The sequence below is a fragment of the Antennarius striatus genome, chromosome 4, assembly GCF_040054535.1.
Source record: "Antennarius striatus isolate MH-2024 chromosome 4, ASM4005453v1, whole genome shotgun sequence".
Taxonomy (NCBI): Eukaryota; Metazoa; Chordata; class Actinopteri; order Lophiiformes; family Antennariidae; genus Antennarius; species Antennarius striatus.
In genome coordinates this window covers 7,337,501-7,361,453 of record NC_090779.1, presented here as the reverse complement: position 1 = coordinate 7,361,453, position 23,953 = coordinate 7,337,501, and the positions used below count along the sequence as shown (strand labels likewise).

General features: G+C 41.5%; 3 protein-coding genes across 6 annotated transcripts in view; 1 reads left to right on the top strand and 2 right to left on the bottom strand.

Moving 5' to 3' along the window:
- The first annotated feature begins 1,081 nt into the window (after window positions 1-1,081).
- Window positions 1,082-5,799, top strand: adal (adenosine deaminase-like). 2 transcript variants are annotated; one of them, XM_068312970.1, is made up of 10 exons: window positions 1,082-1,236; window positions 1,347-1,477; window positions 2,899-2,959; window positions 3,052-3,139; window positions 3,239-3,320; window positions 3,397-3,523; window positions 4,419-4,499; window positions 4,574-4,712; window positions 4,783-4,883; window positions 5,463-5,799. In XM_068312970.1, the coding sequence occupies exons 1-10, from the start codon at window positions 1,192-1,194 to the stop codon at window positions 5,652-5,654; spliced, it is 1,047 nt and encodes a 348-aa protein (XP_068169071.1). In that variant the 5' UTR covers window positions 1,082-1,191; the 3' UTR covers window positions 5,655-5,799. The 2 variants fall into 2 exon arrangements, with proteins under 2 accessions (XP_068169071.1, XP_068169072.1); XM_068312971.1 differs by having other exon boundaries at window positions 1,110-1,249; window positions 5,463-5,797.
- A 68-nt stretch (window positions 5,800-5,867) lies between these two features.
- Window positions 5,868-13,519, bottom strand: nat10 (N-acetyltransferase 10). Its single transcript, XM_068312969.1, has 29 exons — window positions 13,403-13,519; window positions 13,075-13,195; window positions 12,888-12,979; window positions 12,623-12,794; window positions 12,348-12,470; window positions 12,204-12,265; window positions 11,999-12,113; window positions 11,382-11,489; window positions 11,152-11,285; window positions 10,964-11,057; window positions 10,789-10,887; window positions 10,566-10,702; window positions 10,095-10,219; window positions 9,857-10,007; window positions 9,467-9,563; window positions 9,258-9,374; window positions 8,978-9,079; window positions 8,814-8,888; window positions 8,613-8,729; window positions 8,392-8,525; window positions 8,252-8,300; window positions 8,070-8,166; window positions 7,869-7,976; window positions 7,622-7,794; window positions 7,431-7,550; window positions 7,228-7,326; window positions 6,969-7,042; window positions 6,274-6,354; window positions 5,868-6,191 (listed from the first exon to the last, which is right to left on the bottom strand). The coding sequence occupies exons 2-29, from the start codon at window positions 13,186-13,188 to the stop codon at window positions 6,044-6,046; spliced, it is 3,117 nt and encodes a 1,038-aa protein (XP_068169070.1). The 5' UTR covers window positions 13,189-13,195; window positions 13,403-13,519; the 3' UTR covers window positions 5,868-6,043.
- A 1,098-nt stretch (window positions 13,520-14,617) lies between these two features.
- The window catches only part of caprin1b (cell cycle associated protein 1b), an 11,287-nt gene continuing 1,951 nt past the window's right edge, over window positions 14,618-23,953 (bottom strand). The window contains exons 5-18 of one of the 3 annotated variants that reach the window (XM_068313361.1): window positions 23,700-23,938; window positions 23,511-23,593; window positions 19,196-19,375; window positions 19,029-19,081; window positions 18,849-18,932; window positions 18,334-18,510; window positions 18,063-18,171; window positions 17,892-17,953; window positions 17,718-17,810; window positions 17,041-17,187; window positions 16,582-16,735; window positions 16,245-16,424; window positions 15,305-15,411; window positions 14,618-15,158 (exon numbers count right to left, since the gene is read on the bottom strand). In XM_068313361.1, coding sequence (XP_068169462.1) covers window positions 15,072-15,158; window positions 15,305-15,411; window positions 16,245-16,424; window positions 16,582-16,735; window positions 17,041-17,187; window positions 17,718-17,810; window positions 17,892-17,953; window positions 18,063-18,171; window positions 18,334-18,510; window positions 18,849-18,932; window positions 19,029-19,081; window positions 19,196-19,375; window positions 23,511-23,593; window positions 23,700-23,938 — 1,755 coding nt within the window. In that variant the 3' untranslated portion in view covers window positions 14,618-15,071. The remainder of the gene's footprint in view (window positions 15,159-15,304; window positions 15,412-16,244; window positions 16,425-16,581; window positions 16,736-17,040; window positions 17,188-17,717; window positions 17,811-17,891; window positions 17,954-18,062; window positions 18,172-18,333; window positions 18,511-18,848; window positions 18,933-19,028; window positions 19,082-19,195; window positions 19,376-23,510; window positions 23,594-23,699; window positions 23,939-23,953) is intronic. The other 2 variants (XM_068313363.1, XM_068313364.1) reach the window with 2 other exon arrangements.

The window sequence follows — 23,953 nt, the reverse complement described above, 5'->3', positions numbered from 1 at the left end:
TTCTAATCCTCTAAAGATAAATGGATAAAGGAGAACCTACGCAGACAATCCTCCACAGAGGACTGTACAGAAACATGTCGCCCTGCTTGTAACAGCCTGGTGCAGCAATAAGTGTCTTATTATTTGTAACTCTGTTGTATAATTCCTCATTTGCCTCATGTGTGGATATTTTTACCTTGAGCACACAAAGAGAAGGCTGAAAGAGTAGCAGAGAACAAACTTGTCAGAGAAACAGTAGCCCGTGTTACATCTCTTTCATATTAGTCACAACAACAATGGCAGGTTTTCATAGAAGTAAAGGCTTCAATACCTATTTGAAAAATTAGTGGTTCCTATTTAGTAATTCTGAGTAGCAGTGCTTGTTTGCAGATGTAATACTTGACACTAAAAGGTTAAACATGGAAAGTTAAGAATGGTGAGTTAACGGCTAAAAACAATGGATTAGTTCAAACTCAGGAGTTTGACAATTTTCTTTCTGAAACTGTCATACACAAAAATGGACTGGACAGCAAACCTTCAACAAAAATATGTATCTCATTCAACAAAGAAAATTCTGGTTATTTCTCATGACACCTCTGTCAGAAATAACCCATATCCACAATCAGGAATCACGTGGGTATTTGGAGTTAATTTAACAATCATCCACAATCAGGAATCACGTGGGTATTTGGAGTTAATGTAAGAATCAAATAAGCTTTACCCTTCATCAAAAAAGAGGGGAAAAACCTTGCTCCATTATCCACGATGCAACTACTCAAATCAGTAGAATAAAATGAATTGCCAAATTGTGTTTTTATAGTTTTTCCAGGAACAAACAAGTCAAATTTTGACAAAAACATTACATATTTAAAAAGAACTAAAAAAAAAAAAGACAGTGTAAGTCCTGCAGACAGTAAATAATTATGAACATGTCTTCAACGAGCACTGAATGAATTTAGGAAACATTACAAACAGAATCGGGTGACAATTCACAGGAAGAACACCTCCGTTGAACTCTTGTACGAAGAATCTGACGTAAAGGCAGCGCAGAGCAAATAGCGGAACCTTTCTGAGGGGGACGTATTTCGTTGCTGCACCCTGTGGTGCCACAGAAAAATGTCACCTGAAAACAGGGTGGTTTGTCAGCACTAAGTGACAGACAGAAAAGCCCTCAAGCCTCCAGGATTAACTCCGTGTCTGGTTGTTTTCGTGATGGAAAGTGAAGCTGACATTTTTTATAGGGAGTTGCCCAAAGTGGTAAGTCACAAATGTGAGTTTATTGAAAATGCTTCCGAACAAAAAAAACAACACTTAAATAGAAAATGTAAACGCGTTTCTTGCTAACGTCAGCGTTCTGCCTCTTTCAGGAGCTCCATGCTCACCTGAATGGCTCCGTCAGCTTCCAAACCATCGACAAACTCCTGCGAAGAAAACCACATCTGAACATTGAGCACAGCATGACGGCCATCGACAGGGGCCAGCGGAGGACCCTGGACGAGTATGACTTTATCTGTCAGGTTAATGTAGGCGAGCGGCAGAGCCGATCCCAGCCGAAAAACAACAGTATTTCATTTGGATGCAGCTCATTCTTAATACTATTGATTATTGTTAGTACTAAATTATTGTTAGTACTTGATCAATCGGACTCTGTATATAGAATATATAGTTCTCTCTGCCTACCAGAGTTGAGTTTGGATACTTCCCATTTGTTTGTTTATTTGTCTGCGTATTTGTACATGGAACAACGTAAGCAGTTGAATAAATTTCATTCACTTTTCATTAAAATTATGATCTTAACAAGGAAAACAATACGGCTAATTGATGACATGGACGCAGGATTATTTATTTGTATTGTTTACAAAACCTGCTGTATGGCAGTATCGGGGGGGATGCTGGCGTCACCATAGTAGGTTTCATGAAGGCGCGCAGCGGACGTATTTGCCCTCTAGTTGAGTGTGTTGATCACACCTATGTAAACCAGCCATGTTTTACCTCTAGCGTCTGGTTTTAACAGTGTAGTACTAAAGTTTTATTACACGACAAGAACCATCAAATAAAATTACTTACAGAATATTATCTTATATTAAGAATGGATTCGACTGTGAAAGCAGAATCTGTTACAACATAGCAACAATGATATAACTATTAAAAACATAAAATATTTTGGAAAAGCATGTACAGATGTACACAAAAGGTTAAAAAAAAATACAATAATTAAAAACAAACAATGAAATACAATACATATTACAATTAACATTTACGCATCTTATTCTTCATTTAAGTACTTAAACAACCCTCTTGAGACGCATTTATACTTCATCTAGGTATGAAAATAGATTTGCCCGTTTAAAATGGTTAGGCACCACCTGCATACTTCCATGTGTCTCTTACGTCGGCATTGACAATGCCACAAGATGACCGTGAAGAGTCCAAATTCTTGACAACAAAAATTGTTGGAAAAATTAAAAGCTGCAAAAATGGAGACCGTAACAAACACACCCCGTTCCCCAGTGGTTTGTGATGGTACCGCTTTATTTTGTCCATATGGGTAAATTACTTAAAATGAGGACAAATGTCTATAAAACAAATACAGAGTATGGAAAGAAAGTCCAAAAAAGTTTTAAATGTTGAAAATGAATGGGCCTTTTGAATCATGCTCTTGTGTGGTTCATCTGAAGTGTCCTAGGGGCCTCTGGCTGGTTGGTAGCTAGCTGACTTGCATGACTTAATGTTTTGTCATTATTTTTATTAATTCATTTCTTTAATTTCATATAGCTTATGCAAGACTAATTAATTTTCCATCATAATAAATATGGGGTTTGTAGGGTAAGTGGAAAACAACTCCGTAAGTCAGGCTATAGTAAACACTGGAAAGGTTTTTTTGTTAAACTACTCTGCATTAACACATCGTGTCCACAGGTGTTTTCAGGTGTTCAAGGTCATCCATCAGCTGGTGGAGTCAGAGGAAGACATCCTGATGGTGAGAATAGATCCAATTAAAACGAGCCATTGCTTACTTTGTTGATTTTATCCGGGACATCATTATTAGAGCTGTATTTTCTAACCTCCCAGGTGGCTACAGATGTTATTAAGGAGTTTGCAGCAGATGGTGTCAAATATTTAGAACTGAGAAGTACACCAAGGGAGGAGAAAAACACAGGTAATGATATTAATAATGATATTACCTTCACATTAATATTCTGCTTGCACCAAGATGGTGTGCAGAAATTATATTCACAAATGTTATCTTTTTTAACAGGATTGACAAAAAATAGGTACGTTGAAACTGTCCTCAAATCCATCCAACAATGCAAAGAAGAGGAAGTGGACATTGATGTCAGGTAGGCGTAGACTGGTTAGCCTGTAAAACACAATGTTCTACATAACATGCTCCTAAATTCACGCTTTTTCTGAAAGGTTTCTGGTGTCCATAGACCGCAGGAATGGGCCTCAAGTTGCCATGGAGACAGTGAAGCTGGCTGAGGACTTCATGCTGTCCTCTGATGGTTTAGTGGTTGGACTTGATCTCAGTGGTGACCCAATGGTCAGTCGGCCATTTGGAGCTCTAAGTAGTTTTACTGTTACTGATATTATTCATTTACAAAGCACAGATACCTAAAACACAATTTGTAAGTAAAGCATGATTTCAGGTTTACCCTCGAAGTATTATTATGAACAGCAGTTCAAATTATTACAGGCATCAGAGGTAACTCTGTCCAAATTCAAGGCAATACATTAGCAAATCAGATGTTAAAGCATTGTACAAACCTTCATAGACTTACTTTAGCTGTAGAAACACAAAGAGCAGATGCGTGCTGGTGTCTGTGTGACGCTCTGGGGCTGCTTTGCTTCTTCGGACACTAGATCCTGCAGCGTGAAGGAGGTGAGATGGATTCTATTCAGTTTCAGGAAAATGTAGAATCAGGAGAACTCGAGTCTGTCCATCAACAGTACACGGTTGCAGCAAATAAACCGGAAATATTTCAGAAGTGCCCGTCTTTTTTCTTAAGGAATGGACTAAAACTCTTCAAGAACACTACCAGGAGGCGATATCTGGTTATGTATCATTTGCAGATAAGGGGTCTTGACTCAGTTCTTGAGATGTTTGTCATTAAGGATCTGAATTATTTTGAGATATATTAGCACTGTTAGCAGGATACTTGCAAACTCTGTTGTACTGAGATATTTAAACTTTTCTTTTTAATTCTTTTTATTGCAAACACCTTATATATTTAACAAATAAACCCAAAAACAATTTTTTATAATGACTTTAGTTTCAACTGTACGTATAAATTTAGACAAGCTGTAATATTATCAGAGGACTTCTTACAGGTCAAAGCAGACTGGAGAATGGATGCTTTTATGTGTGATTCCCTCATTTCATTAACGCTTAGCGTTGAGCAGTCTGTCCTGTTTATTAATGTAGGTTCTCTTTTAAGGTCGGCCATGGAAGAGACCTGATCCCTGCTCTACAGAGAGCCAAGAACTGTGGACTGAAGATGTCGCTGCACCTCTCAGAAGTATGACCGCGTTCCTCTGTTACCTGTAGATAACTTTGCCCTGAGCGCTCTGACACAACAACAAACACTCACAGGTACCGTCACAGCTGGAGGAGTCGGACCTGTTGCTGAACCTTCCTCCCGACAGAATCGGTCATGGAACCTTCCTTCATCCTGAAGTGGGAGGATCTGCAAGTCTTGTTGACAAAGTGGTGAAGAACAACATACCTCTGGGTGAGGATGAGATCAGATGAGGGGTGTGCAAACTTGACTTGGTTATTTCTGAACTTGGTTTTTCTTGTAGAGCTATGTCTGACGTCCAACCTCAAAGGACAAACCGTACCTTGTTACTCCAAACATCATTTCAAATACTGGTACCAGTTGGGACATCCAAGTGTCATTTGTGTAAGTCTCCTCTTTTTCCATCTTCAAATCCAGTAATCCAAGTTATTTCTTTGAATGTTTAGTTTGAACTTTGTGTTGATAATTCAACATTAAAAATGTGTGTATTAATAATATCAAATTGCCTTCCTTCAATTTTATTCAACCTATTATCCATACAATCACAACGAAAAACACAACTTAGGAATGTAGATACTTTAGGTTATGTTGATACATCAGGTTAATTTTTGGGACTTGAATTTTTAATAGATGCTTCCAGTTTTGTTAGTAGAGGTGCGGAATCCAGCTGCGGTTTCATTTGATTGGGTCATTGAAAGTGACGTACAGTATTAAAGAAGAATTTTGAAAAATGTGTTACTTCAGGTAAATCGTTTTGGACTGGTGCTCTACATAAACCAGCTAAGCAAGCAGAGTAAACTTCATCAGTCAATCCAAAACATAAATATTCCTACTAAGTTAATGTTTGTCAGGTCAAACTATTAACAGACTAGTACTCCTAATGCCTACTAAATGGTGTGGTTAAAAATGAATGTAGAACCAGATACGTTACTGGAATGAATGCTCTTTGTTTTCACATTGCAGACTGACGATAAGGGAGTCTTCTCTACAGACTTGTCTCAGGAATATCAGCTGGCAGCTTCCACATTCGGCCTCAGCCGTGAAGCCGTCTGGAAGCTCTCCCAGCAGGCCATAGACTACAGCTTCGCACCAGACGCCATGAAACAGCAGCTCAGACAGAAGTGGGTTGACCTGCAGCCTCAGGTGTTCAAGTGAGCCACTCTGGAACCTACCTCTAGCCAGTCATATACCTCGTTTTTAATAGCCTCTCCATTAACTCTTAACAAGCCTTTGTAGAAAAAAGTTAAAAGGGATGTCTAAAAAAATAAAGGGACAACGCTTGAAATATTTCACAGTCAGCAAGTGTGAGTGTGTTATTTTCTGCTCATTTAAGGTGTGTTCAACAGAAAGAACCAAACTTTCCCAACATAAAGTATAGAGCTGTTGTATTTAAGAAGCAATTCAAAAGAAAATGCATTTAAAAAAAAAAAAAAGTTTGAAGATATACAGTCTTTTGGGCTCGTGAGCATCTGAACTCCATCTGGGACACGTCTCCAAATAGCTGCTGCTTCTCGCTGCACGTCGTCCTATCAAAGCAGTGCTTCTTACGCTCGCAGCTTCTTCCCAAATTTGCCTCGCTTGTCCTTGTTCTTGAATTTACCAGGTTGCATTTCCATCTTTTTAATTTTCCCATGCTGAGGACTGCCATTGCTTGCTACTGCGTTTCCCCCCTCCAACGTCCTCTTCTTGTCGCTGTCAGGAGAAGGATGTGATTTAAAGGCAGGTTTCAACATAAACCAAATACTCTGGGCAAAGAACATAGATGTCACGGCACCTTTTGATGCTGACGATAGCTGAGCTTCCTGCTTTCTTCAACACCTCATCCCATTCCTCATCATCCCCTCGAATCCTGTACCTGTGAGTACCAAGAAATTCATGATAAATAGAAGAATTTTAACATTTTTTTTGCGTATCCATTTATAGTAATACGTATGATAGGAAGACCAAAGAGAAGGTGGATGGATGTAGTGAGGGAAGACATGAGGGCCGTTGATGTTAGAGAGGAGGATGCAGATCATAGGATGACATGGAAAAGAATGACATGACATGACACGCCAAAAGGGACACATGGAGAAGAGTAACACAGTAATCTCTCATCACTAGCTGTTAATGCGTTCCAGGACCACCCGTGAAACAAAATTTTGCGATATTGCAACATTTTATTTGATTATTTATGGTAATTTAAGCGTTTATGAACCCTCCCCATACTCCTTATATCTGCATTACCTTTTCCCACACTATTATAGACTTTTTAACACACTTTTGTGTCTCACAGAAGTACACTGCGTTCCTTGAGTCTCGGAACGTAACGCACTTCCGGATGCTGTCAGCCAATAGCATGCATGTATGGTATCATGTGACTGCCTACTAAAAATCCACCATGTAGTGAAGCCGTGCATCTTGAAGTGCGAACAAGCGAGGGATTACTGCACTCATGATGATCTAGACGACCATCAACCTCATACTCACTCTTCCAGGTCCATTTCTTTCACTTTCTGTACATCCTGCTTGTGTCTCTCCTCAAACTCCTTTGCTGCTTCATTCTGTTGGTAACAGCAATTTTTAAATAGGCCTTTTATCACTGCTTTTCAGGTACAAAAAATCGCAACGTTGCAGAATAAAAAGAGAATTCCCATTTTCTAGATGGAGCAACAAAAATCTCCAAAGTCTAAAATGAGAAATCACCTGTTGACGATTTGTTTTGTTTGATAGCGTGTGGATGACATACCAAATCATCATTAAGGCTTTTGACGGTTGGCTCCATGGAAACCTCTTTTCCGGTCACCATCTCTGCCTCAATAGCTTTTTCCTGGATGCTGCTGAAGACCTGCGACAGTAAAAACCAGAACACGATCACGTGAAAATGTTAGAACACACCTGAAAGGCAGGTTGTCTGGTGTCTTCATGTGGTGTTGAGGCGTCGACACTTACTTGCACGAGTTTGCGGATCAGGCGGTTGAAGAGTCCCATGAGCTGCGAGCTTGGGAGCTCAATCTCCTTCTCCAGCTGTTCAACCGATTTATGCTGCAACCCAATACCCAGCAGTAACGCCTGGAGGGAAAGGAGATGATAAGTTTTACTTTTATAACAAAGAAACGACGAAGAAGTGGGGAGGAACTCACACACTGTGCTGCGGACAGCGAGATGTCACCAAGCTGCTTCAGAAAGAAGACGCGTGCCACCGCAGGGATCAGGTCCATAATAAGGTGGTAGTCCACCATGCTCCTGGAATACAACTCCAGGCGTTTGAGGTCGTAAGGACTAAAATGCATTGCCAGCTCAGAGCTGCTGAGAACTGTGAAGATAAAATAATTCAGATAAGATCAGTGAAGCAGAGGGAATCTGATCGTGTCAGAACAGGAGTCTTACTGCTCGTCTCTTCCTTGGAGTTTTTTTTCTGAAGGATGTTGAGGGCCAGGCTCGGATGGAAGCTGCCAAACTGGTAGGATAGAAGAGACAGAAAGCGCCTACGGAAATCTGGGGCCAACAACAAACAAAAGCTGTTGAGACGGATTATAAGAAGACAAAAGATCTGGACCGATGGAACAAGGACGGCTGTACAAAGTTCACCTCTCCAGAAGGCAGAGAGCCACTGGCTCTGCTCCGGAGCCTCGTCTGCATTCAGCTCCTTCAGCATCACACAGGAGTGTTCTCCCGTCAGGTCGTTCTGGATAAAACCACACATAATAATTAAAGCGTGTGACGACAACACACTGCAGTCAAACACTGAAGAGGCTACTGGTCACACTCACAGGGGTTTGTCTTAGGTAGACTGGAGTATAACCTGCTTTTTTCCAAAACCTGTCGAATAAAAAGAATCATTAGACACTTCTAAAAACTACAAAAATATTCTGCTCCCTTCCCTTTGCCCCCCAAGTGCAACGAAACCCACTTGAGCAGCTGTGCAGTGAGACCGTAGGAAACCCCCAGATAGTCGAGTCTCTCTGCTCGCCTTTCGCTCAGCTTCAGCAGCAGAGGAGGGAGCTCCTTCCTGGGAGTGATGACCTCCTCCAGCAGACTCACAGCCTGGACGAGAAGAGACGGACACATGGCTGCAGTCAAAGGAATCAACCTGGATGGATAAACCCTACTTCACTTCTTGAACTGTATTACCTCGCTGCTGACGGACGTGATCTCGTTGTGATTTGAATGTGTGCTCTCGTCGATGGTAGGAAACTTGCCCTCATAGTACATCTGCAGCAGCTGAAGAGCTCTGGAGCCGTAGCCCATCTGGAAGACGGATCGGAAACCAGTTACACCCAGTCCATCCGTAAGAACAGACTTCATGTAGTCGAGGCATTTGTAGGTTCTTACCCCTTGATAGTCTGGGTTGACAGCTATCCGCACCACTCTGCCTCCAGAGAGGCTGGCAAACTCAGAGTCTTGAAACTTCAAACAAGAGAGAAGAGAATGTTAGCAGTTAGTTTTTTGGTTTTTTTTTTAATCTTTTGTTTTGTGATTTTGAGACCAGCATGCACCTGTTCCGACACCGTCCATGGAATGAGGTCACCAGAAGCCTTCTTTCCTCTGGACAGACTGTTCAGGATGGACTGCCGAGATATTTCACCCTCCAAACACACCTGTGGCACCAACAAAAGAGAAGAAGTGCATGTAATGAATAACAAACACAGAAAGTCAACTCAGTAAATAGGTAACAAACAAACGTATGCTGGCGGTTCAATACAAAAGCTCTAAATTTAATGAGATAGTGTCTTTCAAATGCACTGAGGCGCCGTCACTCATGTCCTCTGGTCTGACCTGCACCACAGCGAGCACCTCAGGCAGCGAGTTCTGTGTGGGCGGGACGGGCGGCAGGAGGCAGAAGAGGTGATGGGCCGGGGCGTCGGACAACATCTGCAGGTCGTTTGGTGAATTCTGGATTTTAAAACAAAACACGGAGTCAGCAAATCAGATCGAACAGATAAAAAGGACATGGTATGTGGTGTAGCTGAACAATTCAATATCACCTTGTAGTGAGAAGCCACATAGAGAGCCATCAGCCTCTGCAGGAAGGCTTCAGATGCCTTGTGGTAACAGAACAGCGTGTCTCTGTTCACATAATATCTGGAGGATGTGAGCTGAGGACAAACGCAGAGGAAACTAAACACTGACCTGAATATTGTTCTCTAATACGGCCTGGTGAGTCATGTCAAGTAGCTGTTTGGTGAGTAGTTGGGTTTTGGGTTCAGTTTCACGTTAGCAACAAAAATTCTCAGGTTCTGTCCCATCTTTATATTTTGGACTGTGACGTTAACCAAAACCGGTGATCTCAAGACGTCTCACACACACACGTGTGTTTTTAAGATTCAATAAAGGAAATTATATGCAGATTTGTCGATAAAGTGCATCAGGGATACAGGTCACAGCTCTGTGGAAGCGGGCAGCCAGAAATGAGCCTGGGGATGTTGAGACAGTCCAGACAGAGCAGATCGTTGAGCCACTTCTCCACAGGGTCCCCTGGAGCGTACCGAATGGATTCGTGCAGGGAAACCTCGTGGAGAGAGCGAGCTGTGGACGGATACAACAAGCAGGGACACGGATGACAGCGGTGCACTAAACTCTTTGAGCACAAATACAGTAAAAACAGACGTTCACCTGCTGCTAGCCTTGCTGTGTTGGAGGTCCTGTTCTCTGCTGACAGGCTCTGCTGGCTGTCGGCACTCTGCTGCCTCAGCTGCTGAATCAGTTTGAGGGAAAGAGAGCGTCCGGTGCCTTCATACCTGCAGAGATGAAGGAATTTGGTGCATAGAAGTAGGGGCCGCGATAAAATTAATAAGATATTCAGTGGTTAAGTCAAATCACAATCCAAACTGCAATTATTTTAACAGATTCTGAAAGGCCATGAGATTTTACAGACTTGTAATAGTGAGTCTTTACATTTGACCATTAAAAACATAATATTGGATTAAAGATGGGTCTTTTCTGAGATATGTTCTTCATCAGCTATGCTGCTTGATAAAACATTTGGCACGGGTGAGGTAAGCCGTATATGTTTTATGTACTGTTGTTCCGTCAAAGATAATCTGGTCTTTGATTCTTTAACCCGTATCCAGCTCCACTACTGACCCGTTGATGGTGGAGGCCATGAACACCAGGTAAGGACCGAGCAGTTTCTTCACTAGAGGAAGAGGAATGGCTGCAGCTTCGTCGATGACCAGCAGTTCAGCCTGGCCCAGCTTCACGGCATCACCTGGGTGGATGTACTGTTGGTCACATTAACAGGAGGGTCAGATCAAACAGTTACTCACCAGAAACAGGAAATGGAGAAGGGCCGTCTGATCTCGTTTACCTGAATCGTCTGCCTGTGTTCTTTGAAGATGTTCACCCGCACCACAGCTTTGTTGAACTCCGGGTTCAAAGACTGGATGATTTCATAGTCGAGATGCTCCTGCAGATGCATAAAGGAGAGAAGAAGCTGTGTGTCCTCACGAGCATGTTACTGATACAGAGAGCATCCAGCCTACCTGATACTGCAGAGCGTCAAATCCTTTGAAGATGAATTCAAACATGGTGTGGAGGTTGTCGGGGCTCGGAGATGTGACAAAGATGTTGGAGTAGCTAGAAAAAATTTCAGGCAAACGCTAGCAAAAAATTGTAGACAAATTGCAACAAAATGCTATAATCGCATCAACTTTTAAAAACTCATCTGTACCCAAAAGCTACTGCCCCGGCTACAGCCAGTCCCAATGCTGCAGACTTTCCACGACCTCGGGCCGCAGTCAGAGCCACAGTACTCCTCAGAGTCTTCTCTGAGATGGCCTCAATGAACTTCAGCACTCCTTTAGCCTAGACGACAACAAACACATACACTTATTAAGAAAATGGGATGACTTGAGAAACAGAAAGTGTAATTTGTCAGGTAGCTCATCATGGTATCTGCACCTGGTCCATAGTCCTGCAGCAATCCACCAACACGCCCACAGGCTGAGTGTCCTGAAGGGACTCCTTCAGGTCCTTCAGCTCCTGCTCTCGAGGGGACAAACTGTCCTCCTGAAGGGGATGAGACACCAAACGACAAAATAAAAAGAATTAGCCAATATGAAAACAATAGCCTAAACTGTTCAATGTTGTAAACTAGAATAATATGAAACTAAACATTATTGAATTTATTTATATATGCACTTATTTGACCTCAGGAGAATTTCAGCTTTAGTTTTATTTTTAGAAAACTGAAAATTTTTCACCTCCAGAGACCAGACAGTTCTTCAAATGGTAGAACCTCACGTAATAGAAACCCAAACATGGATGGTTTATAAGATAAGAGCACAAATTTTAAATGAGTCATGAAAAGACTGGGGGTCAGGTGAGATGAATGACTGGAATGTGATATCCACATATTTTTCCACCTTTGTATATTATGCTTTTCCTTTAATTGCCTTGGATCTTTGCTGCAAAGATAGTTTAGGTATACAAGCAATCATTGCTTGTCACATTTTTGCCATTATTGTATATATAAAGCTTTGTTGATCAGCTAATAATTTCTTCTCTAATAAAGTCACCTGAGTCTTTGTAGGGATTGGCTTGATGTTTGCCATGTGGCTGCAGATTGGCAGCATGTTGAGTTGGTCATCAATCACAACACAATTTTTGCAGGATGCAAGTGACAGAATAAACCTAAAAACAGTGGAAACAAAATCAATGACACCAATTATTTCGTTACAAGTATTCAAATTCACCAAATTTCATGAAACCCAGAGAACTTACCTCTCGTTGAATCTTCCTACCACATCCTGGTGAGCCTCGGTCCGGTATCGAGCGTGTACGTCCTACATGAAAATAAGTTACAGTGACAGTGACAAGCAAACAGAGAAGTATGTAGAGATAAGTAAACACGTTATAGCATCTTACCATGGTCATAGTGTACAGCTGCTTGAGAGAATTCATTGTCCTCAGCAGTAACACCACAATACCACCTCCTTCTACTGTCTCAATAGTCCTCGCTAAGAGATTTGGAGTGACCGCTTCAAAATCCTGTGTGGCACAAAAATAAGCTTTTCAGGGTCAAACATCCTGGATGCATGAGTTTGATATTAGTCCACAGCACTGACACAACAATAAAACTAAGCACGTCCCATGCCTTATCCTCAGAGCTACTAGTTTACAACCAGGCAGCAGTAACTAACCTGCAAGACACACATGCCAAAGGTGTTTCCGAGGATCTTGTGTGTCTCGTTGTAGTAACAGTAGCGGATGTTGGTTGCAGCGATGAAGAGTTCAAAGGGATCATCCTGATTCAGATTCAACGTGCCGGTTTTTATCTTCTTCTGCAGCTGCCTCATTCGCTTCTTTCGATTGCTGTTTCAGACATTTACATTTTGCAACCAGCTTCTCTTTTCAGACATGAAGAATGACCACAAAGCTAAATCTCTGAGAGGATTTTAAACTGACCTGCTGAATCCCAGGTCTTTTTTGTAGCACCAGAGCACTGAGGGTCGAGCTCTGACTGTGGCTTTAGACAACATGTGATGAAGAATGACAACCTGGATTAAAGACAAACGCAGCTGTTTTATCTGCATGGACGACTTTAACTTTAAACAGGCCCATTGATACTGTGTCTGGTGACTTTGAAAATCACCTGATCTCTTCCACGATCCCCCACCACCACGATCATAGTCCGCTGCTTCAGAGCGACTCCATTCTCTATCTGAACACGGATCCGGTTGTCTACCTTCTTCCGGACTGTTGCCATCTTCTTGCTGCGACAGACAGTAAAAAAGATGAAGAAAATTCCCACATAAACGATATGGTTTCATTCAGTGAGTGCTGACAATTCAGTGGGGAGCACGTTCAGCTAGCTAGCTTAAAAGCAAAACAAATGGAGTTAATAGCAGAACAGAATCTAAACTCTTGAAGGAGGAACACAGAAAAAACTTGTGGCTTCAAAATGTTACGCCATTATTTACCTCTACGTTCAGGCTGTTGTTCAATTCTCAGAAAATCCACAAATCGAAGTTTGAATTTACATTCCAGTCATCACTATATTCTCACGTGGAGACAACCGTTCAAGAAGGACCCTTTTCGTGACGTCATTACAAGGCGACGTCTTCGTAGACACGAGCGTTTCTGCCCTAATGTTACCCTCACAGGTCCGAGGCTCTGCAACGATTTGTTGCGTAACTATTTTAGCTAACCGCATATTTTTTAAAAAAAATCGAAACAGGACTATTCACGAGTTATACTTTATTTGTCGTTTAGAGTGACTCGAAGTTGTTTGTGCCCACTGGATGGCTCCACTTGGTCAAAAATCTCATGTTACTGAAATGTTGCTGTGTTCAGTCGAGGCTGCTCCGTTCACTTACTGTTAGTCTGCACAGGAGTTGGAATAATGGAGGCTGGGGAGATTTACACGTTTGTAAAATTACAATTTTTAGAAAACAACGATGGTGTTAAAGAGAGCTATCTGAAATACAAGCATTCAGTGGATAATTTGTTGGTTGAAAGCACGTTTTTCCTCTTTATTACTTGGGAGATCACGATTCACGTCCTACTTAATGTAGTATACTGTATAAGGTTCATCAAGTGGTAATACTGTATGCACTGTACTAACAACGGGACAATGTCAGCATTCTGCCTGCGACACAACGTTGAGGGGGAAAAAATCCCAGGCGAACACGCACTCATGTCGGTGAACCATACACCGGAAGAATGTTTCAAATGTGTTACGACTGTAAGTGGCGTCTTTCTTACAATCACAGCCCTGCTTTCTGTTTGGGTCGTAGACAAAACAGGCAAAAACTGTGAAGGATTTTATTTAAATAACTTTTTGGTCAGGGTTTGTTGTCATAGCATAAGTTGTTCCGAAAACAGCCACAAGGCGGCGATCCAGCTCCATACGACATCCGGGACTTCATCCTCGAAATGTTTTAAGTCAGGCTGTTTGTTATTGAATGAGGCTAAAGAGATTTCCCATGCAGTAAACTGGATTGAACCCAGAGGGAAAAAAAACATTTCACGATACTAACTGGAACATTTTGACAATAGTCATGACACCCACACCAAAATATAATAATTGAACAGAGGGGAAAAAAACCTCATAAACCACTACTAATTCCAAAAAATCTAATTACTAGATATACACTCCTTAATTGTAAAGTGAAAAACAGAAACTGAAGCACGGCTATGCAACACAACTTTATTCAAACTCTTGAAGCAACAGCAATTTACAAACAAGGTAACGGGAGCTCAGTGGACAAAAGAAAAATTCTTTTTTAGATCCAAAATGACAAAAGAACTGAGAAAGGGAATTAACTTCCAAGGATTGGACCAGCAGTGGCAGGTACATTTTATACAAAAAATAACTTATGAAATCTTTCAAGTTTACAGGAATCTTGTGACACATGGCTTCTGTAAATCACTGATTAGATTTACAACATAGCTCGTGTGTTAGAATTCAAATTATTTAATATTTCCAAATACTGTACCAAAGCAGACTTCACTTTGATCAGACAGTGAAATACCACTGATGAAGTACAAAGAAAAGAATATGAGAGTTGGGGCATATGCGTTATTGGATTTTGAATTTTCAGTGTGGTGCAAGTTAGTCACAGTCATTATGAATATGAAAAGGCTCTTTCAGGATCGTATCGCCTGAGTGCTGCCTCTTGACACTCCTCGGGGTCCTTGACCAGATCCACGCTTGTAGTTCTGTTGGTAACCGTCCTTGATTAATAGAGGAAAAAAAACAGACATAAGAAATCTAACAGACAGAAATGCTATAATAATAAACTTTATTTATACAACACAATTAGAGAACACTGACTGAATTAGAAAACAAAGCCCGTGAGAGGCCTGGACAACTTTCATACCCTCTGATAATTCCCATTTGAGTAATCCCGAGGTGTGTTGAACTGAGTCGGTCCATAGCCAGAGTTTGGAGTGTTGCCAAAAGGAGGACGATACCCATCGTAGCCACCTGAAAATAGGATGATGTTCTATAAAACAAGCTTCGACTCTTTCTCCTCTATTTACAAACACCTCATGAATTCAACAATATAGCAGTGGGAAATGTCAACAAGCAGCTCTGTCAAATTTTACAACAGTCATGACGTCAATCTTAACGTCAAGCCAAGCAACATAAAATAAGGCTGAGCATCATGTTCAGACGGATAAAGGGAATGCACCATCCACATGGTTCAGCATTATGTTTAAAAGAGGTCAAAAATTAAAGCTGAACTTCCACTTCATCTTTCATTCATGTTTAAAAAAATGAGGTAATCAAATGGAAGAAAAAGAAAAAACAAATTGACGATAGATTTTTATTATAAAGAGTGTTGTCAGATTCATGGTACTTCATTCAATGTCAGGGTTTAACCACTCAACCAACACTCAATGCCCTCTGGGCTCTGGCACAGAGCACTGGAGTATAGAAAGCCTCATTCCTGCTGTTGTAGCCGCTTTAAACAGCAGGCCTAAATAAACAGGCCTGAGTGTGTTCGGTCTCTCATCTGTCATCATGGTCTGGTTGTGTTACTGTCATTGTGTGCTGTTGTCTGATCTGTGCTCCAAAGTATCTCGTGCTACAGAAAAGTATTTCCCCTTCGGGACAAACAAAGTCTAATTCAGGCTTCAAACTTGAAAAAATTACTGACAAAGTCTGAATACAAGAACAGTTTTCTGAGACAGCAAGAACTTGCATCTTAGTCACTTTTTGGGTGAAGGTAGAATAGATGAAGCCACCAAGGTTATGCTTTTCATTTCTGAAAAGAAAAACAAGGATGTATTTGTTGTATTTGGTTGAGGGTTTACCTCTGAATCCATTCGACGAGCCTCTGTAGCCGTTAATCATGCCCCTGGCATTGCGGGGTCCTCCACGAGACATGCCTCTGCTGTTGTAGAAAGACTGAGGCTGCCTGCCAAAGCCTGGGCCCTGCTGAGACGGCTGCTGATGGCCGCCTGACTGTTCTTGAGAATGAAAGGCACCAACTACTAAAAAATATAGAGGAGGGCCCCAACAGATTCAAATCAAACTCTGGTTAATTCAAGCTTCCAGCATTCAAATCAAAGTTTAACTGGAGCACCATTTCAAGGAAAAATACAAATCTGCACCAGCACCTCCATCAAACCAGCTAAATAATGTACCCACCTGACTGAAGTTGTTCTGACTGCATGTCTGTCTGCTCCACGGGATGCTGTGGCGGACTGCTGAAGGCCTGGTTGTAGCTGTTCTGGTACTGAGTGGCCTGGTTCAACACCTCCGTCTCCGTAGCTGGTGGAACTGGGGCATTGAGGTTGAACACCTGAACAGGGAACAAGAGCCACATTATGAAGAGGCCAAAACCAGAGGAAAGGTCATGGGCTCATTAGGAGTTCAATATTCACCATTTCATGGAAGAAATTTGCTTCGCTACAACAAATGCACATGCATTATGTTGAACATGCATTATGCACCTCAGGAAAACACAAGCAACTCCTAATGGAAGTTATTAATGTGTTTCTATTCTGATTCACTGGCAGTGACGCACAGGAGCTGCAAACTCCTCTTCAATCTTCACATCAGACTAGAGAATCTAACTTTTCATGGTGATTCTGTTGTGACACTTACTGTTTGCATGGACTGGAATGGTGCTGCGTTGACATTTATACCGCTAGTAAGTGGGGCTTTGGAAACAGGCTGAAAAACCTGTGTTTGAGAGGCAGGTGGGAGAGCTGTAGAGGGTGGAAGCGGCTCCGATGGCGATGACATGGAGGTCTGTCGGAGAGAGGAAACAATATGAAACCCATTTTTACTCATCATCCACACAGGAGGTCAAAAAACACCACTTTCACATGTTCATTAGACGTGATGTGTGCTGATAACAAAATTTGTGTCTTCTGCTTCACTGAAACGCTGATGATGCCACTACACTTACAAAAGGTCAGCTGTAGCAGTTTGGTTCTTCCAGGCTCTTTGTTTACCTCCATTCAATTTGAGATTTGATTTAGTACAAAACATGTTGACGCAGAGGGAATTTAAAGTCTGACATTTCCCCACCAGAACAGTTTTCCTAGCAGTTTGGAAGGATTTGAAACAGCATTTGGACTTTGAGAGAAATCTGAATTCAACAAAAACAAACAAAAAAGAATAGGACTGGACAAAACCCTCACATTATCAGACCACTCATCACTTTTCAATGGTTGAACTCGTTTTCAAAACCGGTACGTGAATTGAACAGTTGAACAAATAACAACACAACCCCTGTAAACCCTGCAGGGACTCCATCACAGCACATGGTGATTAACCTGGATGGGGTCGATGGGTTCCGTTGAGGGTCGAGGATCTGGCGTGTGTGAGGTCTGATACATGGGGGGCGGAGTTGGGGAGACGATAGGAACCTGAGAGCATAGAAAAGATGTCGTTTACAGTTTCTTCAGGGTGGCGACACACTCAGTCGGTGGAACACTGTGGTTACTTACTTGCGTGGGCTCAGGCTGGACAGGAACAGTGTTGGCTTGCGATAACCGGGACTCTGGGTGGACTAGGAAGATTTATGTTTGTACCTTAGTAAACTGAAAAAGCCATTTCAAACGTCTAAATACCATGTTTACACGCAAGTCATGAGAACTGGACGGCTTCATAAAACATACTTGGTGGGCAGACCATCTGGGATAAGTCAATGTTCTGAGCAGGTTTCATAGGCTGGGCTGAGACGATGGCGGGGTCAATGGGCTGTCCATCAAACTCCAGCATTGAGTCCTAAAAGCAAAGGAGTGATGAGCTCCGAGTTCAACATCCACAAAACGGTTGTTTCTCACACGCACACACACACGCACACACACACACACACACACACACACACACACACACACACACACACACACACACACACACACACACACACACACACAAAGTCCTTACCTGCATAAAGTTGTACGTCCCCTGCATCTGTGCCATTAAGTCCTGCACCACCTGCTTCCTGGCCAAAGGGTCAGAAGGTGGCTCAGAAGGCTCCAAGGTCAAACGGTGGGTCTCCATGGTAACAGGGGAAGCCACAGGCTGCACAACCAGCTGCTGCTGCTGCAGGGCACTGACTCCCTGGTGGTGGATGACAGAACAGCTGAATAAGAACCTCAAAACTGGTTTAATGCTTCTCACATGTGAGGGGCAAATTAATATTCACACTTTAGTTTTTAAATGGAAAAAAATGTAGTTGGTAACAGCTAAGGAATATTTCTGTGTTTGAATGTCGCCAATCAATTCAGAAATTTATGTCCCAGCAGGTAAGTCATAAAAATATAACCTCGAGAAGAATTTCCTTCAAGGCTCTGATTTAAGATTCAATTAAAGTAAAAATGAGAAAAACTAGCAAGAAATTCAATAAACAAAACGAGCTAAAGAGAAGTGAACGTGACTCCAGACTAACTTGAGAATACCTCTGTTTCTGTGGTCCACTCATCCCCAGGCTCCTTCTCCCCGCTGCTGTAAGCGGCGTCTGGAATGAACTGTCTATTTACAAACTGGTGGAGATAAATAAACAAACACAAACATCAGAACCTAAAGACAAATCTCATCAGCGTAAAGATTTCCGACTGCAAAGAGAAAATGTATCTCACCTCTGTCGTTTCCACTGCGATGGGTTCTGTGAACTCCTCAATTATTTCACTTTCTGTGAAGAGAAAAACAAGTTCAGGAATGCAGGACTGATTCCATTTTGACTCGACTGCATTAAATTTGTGAAAACAGAATTTCATGAAGCATGACTTCAGAGAACTGACAGGACCTTGATCAGCAATATGCTCTTCTGTTTCCGATGACTCCGCGACTGCAACTGCTGCTGCTGACTCTTCCTCTTCCTCCTCCTCCTCCTCCTCTTCCTCACACACTCCGTTTTGGTGAGATGGAACACGATCAAAGTACCCACTCAGCAGAACCTGGTCCAAAGTGTCTTTCAGTGCCTTGTCTAGAAGATAAATAAAAAGGGTAAGCACACTGCTACCTCCACCAAGGTGTTAGTGTTTTTACTGCCATCTCAGTCAGCAAAAGTACAGAATCAGAACAAGTTCAGGGCTGATTCTACACAACATTTTGTCTATTGAAATGCTTGAGGGTTTTTTTTATCCTGGACTTCACACTTTCTCATTTATCCATGAGAGTCATAATAATAATAAACAACTCAATGATGTTAGGTTTAAATATCATTATTGGTTTCAAACTCAAACTACAACCACAGCATTCAGAGACTGCACCATCCCGTGACACCACTAAAGTCAAAATTTTACCCTCATCTACTTGCATAGGTCTAAGGTCAGAGCACTAATTCCACGACACCCACGAATTCAAAATTTTACCCTGACCTACCCGCATAGGTCAAAGACCAAAGCTAGTGCTTTTACCTACTTTCATGGCCTTCTCCCTTGTTTTCTACCTTATCCAGTTCCTGAGTGTACAACAGTTAAAATTTGACCTTGACCTAGTTTTCTCAAGGTCATCATCTCATTTTCATCCCCTTTGCCACCCGTGTAATGTGCTTTTTGTTTCATCTTTCTATCTGCAACGACTGCAAAGATATTTGGTGGACATACTAACGGACGGACCGGCGGACGAACACTGACAATTACATCAACGCTTTGAAGCGGGATGTAATAATATCTCTGGATGTTCATCACTCATGTCATCATGATTGATATACGCTGTAGTTTGTATTTATTAGTTCCATCATGTCTTAATGGGGGATTTTTTTCCCCTACTCATAGGTCTTCCTGATTTGTAAACCTAATTTCACAATCCTTGTTTATTCACTTTTTAAAACCTTCTAAGGAAGAGTGTTGCTAATTAGCACATGCTATAAGTCAGTGAGGCTTTTATTGCGTAGCTTTAGGCATACGTTATGCTCCTTGAGAAACCTAGTTGGAATCCAAACCATCTATACAGTAAATAATCAGGACTGTGTAGCAATGACGATCAAAAGGTTAAAGACTTTAAAGCTTTGTAAATCTTTGTAACTCATGACTATCAGCCTCAAACAATTGAAAAGCTTTTTTCAAGCTTCAATATTTGTCTGTAATATTCAAAGCACTCAGAACAAAATACACAAATGCTCAGCTTTGACTTCAGTTTCCTTGGGCAAGCTTTACTCTTTTTATTTTAATGATTTAACCAACTGTAGCGGAATTAGTAAGAAAACCCACAACTGTTAGCGTATGAAACAGCGTAAAGAAACACTTTTCTTTAATACAAGTGTTTTAAATCGTCTATAAGAGTGTGGGAAAAGGTAATACAGATAGAAGGTGGTTTAATAGCAGTATGGGGAGGGTTCATACACGTTTAAACTACAGAAAAACAAAATGAACAGTTTGTCGCTTTATCGCGCAATTTCGTTTTTCACGGGTGGTCCTGGAACGCATGAACTGTGAGTGGCGAGGGACTACTGTACAAGTGTTTTTGCAAGAAACCACTGCTAACAGCAATAAGCTGACAGAATGTGCTTCAAGGCCAAACATGCACAGGATGGAATGAAAGGAACAGCAACATCACCATCAATTGAAGACCTAAACACAACCAAAGCCAGCAAATATACCCTCAACTGTTCAACAACTAAATCAGACATATTAGACTACAGAACATTAATGTATTGAATCTTTCATTCTTCTTTACTTATTGTTTTGAAGGAAAAGCAGGTCGATGTTTTCCCTTTGAGCCTCCTGCTTCAGACCAAAACGTCTGCAGCTGACAGGTCAACCTGACCCATGAAGTGAGGCATTCTTTTAATGGGAGAGGACCATTGGTATTATGACACTGAACCAGATCCATGTGGTTCAAACGAGCTGACCAGTGGAACCACTGGCAACATGCCCTGCTGCTGAGTCAGGATAAGCCCAAAGCACTCAGCACCAGCAGAATGCAGCAGCTGATATCCCCAAGACATTTATTCACAGCAGGGCAGTGAAGGTTTGGTACTAAAACAATACGACACACACAAATGAAACACACTACAACTGGCCAATTTAAAGGCTGTAAAATATTCTGTGATGACTGTGACAAAACCATGCAATGTTTAGAACCACTGGATATGCAAAGCCAGACATCAAGAACCAGACTTGTTTCTTTGAACTGCAGTGGGTAGTACCTAATCTGGGCTTGCACCAGGAGCTAGTATGACTATGCCACTGTGGCTCAGTGTAAACGAATTGAGTAAGCCACAATAAGCCACATTCTGTGTCCAAGACAGCGCCTTGCTATAATAGCAAGTAAAACTTGCAAGTAAACATTGAGTAATATTTTGTATGACTATTTTCACATAGTGAATGCAAGTTTTCAATTGTTGGGAGGTGTAAAACCACACTTTAGAAAGTGGGGTTGTTTTCCTGCATCCTGGTGCATTCTGAGGGCAAAATCTTCTGTTCAGTTTACCTATAAAAATACACTAAAGTCAATAGTTCAAACTTAACTATCTTTATTTCTATCCTACTTTATGCAGGTATAAATGTGAGATTCAACAATTGAAAACTTGCATTCACTATGTGAACATACAGTCATACAAAATATTACTCAATGTTTACTTGTTAAGTTTTACTTGCTAATATAGCAAGCGAGGTGAATACACATTTACATGCATTGCTGGTTATTCCTGCCGGTCATAGGGATCAAAAGTCTAAGACTACAAAAAAGTATTTATAATACCCTTCATTTACCTTCTGATCAGTCTGTCACCACTCCTACCCCCTCTTAGCATTCACCATTTGTTGATTAATTAGTATTTTTACACAAACTCTACTGTATGACACTGGATTCTTAATTTATTTAGATCAATCGTCCTCGACTTGTCTTACACCAATTCAACAGTTTAGCTTGTAAAAAAAGAATCTTTGTTTTTTATTGGACGAGAGGAGGTTATGACCCGGTTGTATATTTAATGATCGGGAGCGTTCGGGTCACTTCGGCTAAATTCCGTCGGCATGCGGAAATAGCGGCGCCGGCAGAAGTAGCGACGCTAGCGAGCAGCGCTAGCAGAAATAGCGGTGCTAGCGAGTGAAAAGTTGTAAGTTTTAGCCTGTTTTCCGTAAAAATAAGAAAAATATTTAAAAAAATAATCAAACATCTACAACCTCAATTTTTGTTCCAGCTGTAAACTGTAGCTTGGAGTTCAAAAAATAAGCCACGACTTGCATTTTGTGCAGTCGATTTTACGTCAAGAAAGTAGTGCATCCCTGGGATGCATTTCAACAAAAATTTGTGCATCCCAACATGAGGTTTATGCATCCCAAAAGTAATAATAGAATATACAGTAGAGGCATATGCAAGGATTTAGTTTTTTATTAACATCATAACTGTTTAAGTAAAAAGAAAGAGTAAAATTATACATTAGTTTTATCAAAATGTTAAAGCCTGGTAGTCATTCAAAAAAAGTTTTAGAAATAAAGATGTAATACGTTTTTCACTCAATAGTTTTCTTTGCCTTTAAATCACACTCTATTCTCATGTGGAACTTGCACCAAGCTGACAGCCTTCTCCACAAAAATTTCGATAATATCTGACAGTAATATCTGCTTCTTTTTCTTCATTAACTTTTGATTGCTTTTTTATGCAAGAAAGCACTCACTTGCTTTTTCCCCCAAGTTTTGCATCTTGTTCAGAGGCATGATGATAAATCCATCTACCAACCTTTATCTGTATTGTGCTTAATCACATCAGCAGACATTTCATAGCGCTTTAACAGACAAACCTACCAGAACTCAGCCTATGCTTACTCTGGGGGGTCTAATTCCTTGCTTCCTCACTGCAGCGTGTAGAATGAGCAGACGTCGTGCTGCCGTTTGCCAAACGACGTTTGGTCAATTCTAATAAGGCAGAATCACGCAGGTGAGTCTCGTGACGAGAAACTGGCGCGAGATCCAAACATAATAGTGATTCGTGGGTTCGTAATTTAAGTGGAGAAATGGAAATATTGTAAATTTTTTGTTGAATGGCAGTGCGCTGACGCACACTGACGATTGTGCGTCCCTGTCAAAAAATGTGCGTCAAAGACCCAAGGACGCACACAAACGAGAACACTGTATCTGCAGCCATTCTTAGGTTGTAAGTTAACTTTGACTTACATGTTGTTCCAACCACAGCCTTATCCTTCCCTTCCAACAGGTCCCACAGGTGCGCAGATGCCTCCTCATACTGGTCAACCAACCTACAAGAGCAAAAAATGTTTGTCCAGGTCCTTTTGTCAGAGACAAACAAAGCAGAAAACCTCTACTGAATCTGCAGCTCCTCTGGTTATCAATGCCATCACCAACCTGATGTTCTGATCACGGTCAGGACCCACCAACTTGTAGAACTCATCAAAAACTGCAAGGTCAGCCTCCGTCAGCAGTGGCGAACCGCCAACCCCCTGCTTCAGGTCATGCCGCACAGCCTCGTCTCCTAGCCTGTCCAGGAGGTACTGCAGCTCCAGAACCGTCTTCAACCTCCTTTGCTCCACTTCATCCCGTTGCAGCTGCTCCCGCCTTGCAGACTTCTTCACCACCTTTTGGATCTAGTGGTAATGTAC